This window comes from Rhincodon typus, chromosome 26, assembly GCF_021869965.1.
Source record: "Rhincodon typus isolate 14 chromosome 26, sRhiTyp1.1, whole genome shotgun sequence".
In the NCBI taxonomy this organism is placed as follows: domain Eukaryota; kingdom Metazoa; phylum Chordata; class Chondrichthyes; order Orectolobiformes; family Rhincodontidae; genus Rhincodon; species Rhincodon typus.
This window is the reverse complement of record NC_063357.1, coordinates 37,204,112-37,210,482: the sequence shown is the minus strand read 5'-3', so window position 1 is coordinate 37,210,482 and position 6,371 is coordinate 37,204,112. Positions and strand designations below refer to the sequence as shown.

General features: G+C 40.7%; 1 protein-coding gene across 1 annotated transcript in view; it reads left to right on the top strand.

The window, feature by feature from the left end:
• Positions 1-6,371, top strand: part of bckdk (branched chain ketoacid dehydrogenase kinase) — a 36,374-nt gene that overhangs the window by 3,972 nt on the left and 26,031 nt on the right. The window contains exons 2-3 of the mRNA XM_048612742.1: positions 3,973-4,041; positions 5,544-5,654. Coding sequence (XP_048468699.1) covers positions 3,973-4,041; positions 5,544-5,654 — 180 coding nt within the window. The remainder of the gene's footprint in view (positions 1-3,972; positions 4,042-5,543; positions 5,655-6,371) is intronic.

Below are 6,371 nucleotides of genomic sequence, written 5' to 3'. Positions count from 1 at the left end.
GTGAAGGAGAAAACAGAGTTAACGTTTCAGAACTGAGGAAGGGTCACCGGACCCGAAACGTTAACTCTGTTTTCTCCTTCACAGATGCTGCCAGACCTGCTGAGCTTTTCAGCAACTTTGTTTTTGTTCCTGATTTACAGCATCCACAGTTCTTTTGGTTTTTATACTCTGGATTAGTGTCACGTGGCTGTGAAGTATTGAGGTGGACAAAGATATTAAACTGGCGACGCCAGGAGATTGTGAGCACAATATATAATGATAATGATAATGATAATGTATAAGCATTGTACGTTGTCAAACTGAAATTTTATCTTTTTTTAAAAACCCAAAGGACTACAAATTCTGGAAATCAGAAATAATAAGAGATTGCTGGCAAAACTCAGCAGGTCTGGTAACATCGGTAGAGAGAAAGCAGAGTTAACATTGAGTCCAGTGACCTGAACTGTTATGAAGAAGGGTCAATGGATCTGAAACATTAACACTGCTTTCTCCCCACCGATGCTGCCAGACCTGCTGAGTTTTTCCATCAGTCTGTGTTTGAAATTTGTCATACTTTTCTTCCTCTAAGACTTAGCTTTAAAACTAAAAATCAGTAGTAATTTTAATATTTTGTTTCCAGTAGAATCATACTAGACAAAATGTTAACTCTGCTGCTATCACCACAAATGCTGCCAGACCTGTGGAGATTCTGCAGCATTCCCAGTGTTTGTTTCAGGTTTTTGGAATCTGTAGTATTTTTGGTTTTAATCAGAAGTAATAAGTGGATAACTTAAGAACTGAATGTTAATTGTTGTGAATGGTTGTTGACTGACTAGATTGAGCCAAGTTTTTAATTTTTTTAAAAAAAGTTAGAGGAACATCTGCTACACCAGAAAGCTGTGTGCGCAGAGTTGGAGAATCCACTCAATTGAGTGATTTGTACTGAACTCCCACTTTTGCCACATTCGAGTTGACACACTGAGGGGCAGTGCTAATTGATTATAACCAAAGAGCACAAGGATAACTACATAAATAATCAAAGATATTCATGAGATCTCAAGGTGTTCCTTTTTCAGCAAGATGATTGAATACTGAAGACCCTTTTCCTGTACTTTGTGTAGGATGCTTCCTGTTTCCTGGATAGTCACAAGTGGAAAATGCCTTCAGTTGTTTGAGTTTAAAGAACAGCTGTGCTGACTTCAGGGCTTACAGGGAACTAAATGTCCTGAATCTTAGATTGGGAAGTGGTCACCCTGCAGCTACAGAAGTTCAGGGTAGTAAGGATAGTAAGTGGGTGGTGGTCATGCTGTTTGGGAAGAGACATGCAGAGCAGAAATCCACACAGTGTGACTTCCCCTCTAATCTGTCTGTGGTACTGCTCTGGACTACAGGCCTCATTGTAGGGAGAGGCACAGAAATGTGTAGGAATGCAGTGGTCATAGGGTTTTGAAAGAGGCATAGACAGTTGGTTCTGCTAATTACCTCATTGATGTCAGGATAGGGACTGGAAATTTCAGAGGCTTGTCATAAATTTCTAATCCTCCTAGGCTATGAGAGTAATGCCAAGTGACTGAAGGATTTGTTACACATTTGGCAAGAAAATGAGGGATAATGCTCACAGTTGAAATACAATCAGCCAAACTTTGGTGTTGGGGAAGCGTTTGGAGCCGATGAGCAGGATTCAACCACAAAGTGAGGTTGGAATGGGATCAGGTGTCATTTTAATTTTTTACTTAAAATTCAAATTAACCCCAGTGTGTATTATAGCCACCCACTTCCAATTTTGATTGAAGTGGGACAAGAATGGACAATAAAAGTTGCACCTAAGTTGGCCATTGTAGACACGTTGGTGATGCTCAACTGTCTTCCAACGTTAACCCTGGCTGGCCTAGGGTTTCCAGATCTGAGATTACCTCACTTCCCCCTTGAGCCCAGCTAGAGGTTCCCAGCCTAATTCTGGTCTGTAGTTTGATCCAGTATGCTCCCTACCTGATGGAGCCAAGCTTGTAAATCGGGCTGACTTTTTTTTGGATAGGGATACTGCTGGGAGAAGAGCAAAACTCATATCTACAGTGTTTGGCTTAGCTGGTTAGAATCTAACCCCTATCCACTCGTGCATCCCATGCACAGACTCATTCCAGTCTAAGTCTAATAAGCTGGGACACAATTGATTAGCATTTCAAAAAGTCATAGAATCCCTACAGTGCAGATAAGAGACCATTCTGCCCATCAAGTCTGCAGTGACCCTCCAAAGAGCATTCCACCCAGACCCTGTGACCCCACACTTACCATGACCAAGCCACCTAACCTGCACAGCTTTGGACTGTGGAAGGAAACCGGAGCGTCCAAAGGAAACTTGCGCAGATACCAGGAGAATGTGCAAACTCCACACAGACAATTACCTGAGGCTAGAATTGAATCTGAGTCCATGGCATTGAGAGACAGCAGTGCTAACCACTATGCCACTTGACTCAATAAATAAAGTAAGCATGATTTTTTTTTTACAAAGCAAACCATGTTTGATTAACTTGACTAATATCTTCTACAGAGTAGGATGTTGATTGTAATGCAGGTCATGTTTTGTATATGGATCTTCAAAAAGTATTTGGCATGGTATTACAGAATGGAGATAACAAGGTGTGGAGCTGGAGAAACACAGCAGGCCAGGCAGCATTAGAGGAGCAGGAAAGCTGACGTTTCGGGTCGAGACCCTTCTTCAGAAAATCTGCACCTTTGATGCTGCCTAGCCTGCTGTGTTCCTCCAGCTCTACTCCTTGTTATCTCGGACTCCAGCATCAGCAGTTATTACTATCCCTGAGTGAGGTATTACATAATGGACTTGTTATCGAAAGTTAATGCAGGAGATTAAAGGGGGCAGAAAATAGACCATTGAATTCTCGAGATCACTGACTAAGAGAATATCTTGTCTTAGAACAGGAGAATATTTCTAAAGCCCTGCTGTACAAAATCTATTCAGGGAAATTGCAGGGAAAGCCCTATGTAAAACAGAAAAAAAAGGCAGCTTTATAGGAAAGAAATCTGATCCGAGTAGTTGGCGAGAGCTGTTCTGTATATTTCTAGTGGTGTGGATGACTCCTGTTCTTTAATTCAGTAGATATTGGTGGAAAACAATTGAGAGTATCTGAACTTGCATCTATATAACATCTTTCATGATCTCTAAATATCCAAAGGTGTGGCTCAATTAGCGAAGTGTTTACGAATTGTAGATGCTACTACCATGTAGGGAAACAAGATGTGGGTGTCTCTGTCCATCCCTGTTCGCCCCAGAGGGCAATAAAGAGTCACCCACATCGTTGTGGGGCTGGAGTCACATGTAGACCGGAGCAGGTAAGGCTGACAGTTACCATTAAAGGTAAAGATGGATTTTTTTCCTCCTTGCTCAATTAACAATTGAGCGTATTCCCATGGTCATTATTAGACTCCTAATGCTGAGTTTTGTTTTCCAGTTAAATTCAATTTTCATCATCTCCCATAGTTAGTTTTGAGCTTCGATCCCTTGAATATTACCTAGATCTCTGGGTTAGTAGTTTAGCAATAATACCATGAGGCCACTACTTCCCCACATCAAGGTGTCTCAAAAAGCAATCTCAATAGTTCAATAATGTTTGTTCTTTCTGTGATGTTACTTGAAAGTAATCATTGGTCATGATGCCAAGAGAATTCCCATCTCTGAATTGTGCTATGGAATGTTATAACCAGAGAAGGCATATGGGGTCTTGAGTTAGCATCACATTTAACAGACACTGCAGCACTCCCTCAGCACTGCACTGACACATCAAACCAGATTAAATGGTTAGCCAGTAAAGTAGGACTCAAACCCATAACCTCTGAGCTAAGAGGGCTACTACTGAGTGATAGCTGATGGCTGGGGAATTTTATCAGACTTCTAACCAAAAAAAAGAAAATAAGGGTATTATTTGCATGTTTGTTGGAACAGATACCAATGGTTACATCTTCTATTGTGTTTTTCAGGCATCTGTACGTCTGACACCAACCACCATGTTGTATTCGGGAAAAACCCCAGACGGGAGTCATAACCTGGTAAGTTGCTTTTACTTCCAAGCCTAGTTAGGTAGGGAAGAAATAAGGTTAAAACAGCAAATGGGAGAGGTTGGTCCCAACAACATCAGCCTGCATTTCTTTAGCGCTTCCATGAATCAGTGGTCCCAAAGCACATTCACAGATGCATAATCAAACAAAAGTGTTAATTATGATATTGTATCAGCAGAGAGGAGCAAAAGTGGTTCTTGACCAACTGCATAGCTGTATTTTTGTGCAAGTCTGAGTTATCCACTGCAACTGTCTTGATGGAAAATTGCAAACGCATCATGTTTAATTCATTCTAGAATGTTGCCATGCAGAGCTCCATGCTGGAAGGTGCAGTTTACCTCCCCGTTGAGTTCACCTCAAAAGGGATCGTCGCAGTGTGTGGATATATATTTATTGACTTTTTAAAAATTGCACCCACTTCTTGCAATTGTCATGAAGAAATGGCATCATTGACAGTGTTCCCCTGGGTGAACCAGTGAGGAAGTAAATTACTAACCTGGTTGATCATAAGGGCTCCTTCTGCCCACTCCTGACTTTACTAACTGAACTGACTTTAGCCTGAGATGAGGTTGCAGTTTATGGGCTCCTAAGAAGATAAGAATTTTTAAAAGTAGGATCAGGAAGAGACCATTTGAGCCTCTGCTGCTGTTCAATGCTAGTCATGGTCAACCTTTTCATCTCCATACTACTTTCCCTCCTTGATTTCATTGTAGTTACCTTTGTGTGCCTGCATGTGTTTTGCCATGTTTGTGAATTCAAGTCATTTGACTTGTATTGAAAATAAAAATGATTCCAACACCAACTCCCACATGCATCTCATCAGGGACCTTGTGGTATTCTGAAATTAACCCTCGCACAAGTTGGTTCTCCACCTTTCAGGCAGTTTCTTATCCAATTCCTATATTTGCCTTTTGTGCCCAAAGTTTTAAATGTAAATAAAATACATTTCATATAGATTCTTCAGAAGACCAGATATGTCACATACTCAGCATTTTCTCAAACCATGTGACTCTTTCAAAGAATTGGAAGTAGTTAGTCAGGTTAATTCTGTCCTTTCAGAGTCCATGTTGTTTGCGCTACGTTGAGTACTAAAGCGCACCCTCTCATATATCGAGCTGTAGTTGGTGAGTTGAACGTTCAGCTGCTTTGTGGTAAAGCTCTTGTGCATTTGATTTGGAGCTTTTTATTTCCTTCACCAATTTAAAACAAGGCCGCATATCCATGGGCAGAAATAATGCACCATGCAATTTTAGAAAAATAAATTCTTGAAGATTTGGGATAGTTCCAGTGAAAGTGGCAAAGAAAGGACTTGCCAGCAATCTGTGGTTTGTTCAAGTGTGCTTTGGGAATCTTGGAACACAACTGGAGGTTATCTTGTGCAGGCAGTCCCCACGTTGATGTTTTTTCCTGTTTTGAGTGGCATGTGTTGTATGTAGTCATGCATGCGGGTCAAACTAGTGATGGTTTAAGATAGTCATTTCTTCTTTGCCCAGCGGAGTGCCAAGTATCTCTACAATGAACTACCCGTCCGCATCGCCCATCGAATTAAGGGATTTCGGAGCCTTCCCTTCATCATTGGCTGCAACCCCACAATTTTGCAGGTGGTAAGTGCAACCAAATAACGAATGAATCTGTTTTTAGCCTTGCTGCTAAACTTAAACACTGGCTTCTCAGTTACTAAAAGGAAACTTATCTGAACTTAAGCATTGCTATGGTTTTTGACACATCGGAAATCTAGTGTCAACAATTTCTGCAGGAAGTACAGCGAGCTTTTACTTTAATGAATACAAACTAATTATTTAAACTTAATAGAATATTGGTGTTACTGGCCAGGCCAGCACTTACTTCCCATCCCTAATTGCCCAGAGGGTATTTAAGATTCAAGCAGATTGTTGTGGTCTGGAGTCACATGTATGTCAAACTAGGTAAGGATGGCAGATTTCCTTCCTTAAAGGTCATTAGCAAACCAGATGGGTTTTTACAACAATTGGCTGTGGTTCCTTGGTACCTGTTTTAAGATGCAAAGACAGTTTGCTGTTTGGAGGCATTGATGAATTATGCAGTTAAGCATAAACAAAATGGACTTTGCTAAGGTCAGGTCAACATGCGTTTCTAGCAAGTCGGTTGTCTCCATATTGCAGTTAAAGATTGAAGATCACAATTTGGTTCAGTTAAACTCAATAAAACTTCCCCTTGAAGAAGTCACAAAACTATGCAGGAGAGAGGAATGTAAGTGCACAAATTTGAGAAAGAATCATTAAACTTGATAAATAATTAACCTTTTATATCATATCGTAGTATTGTGGTTACATTTGGTCCAA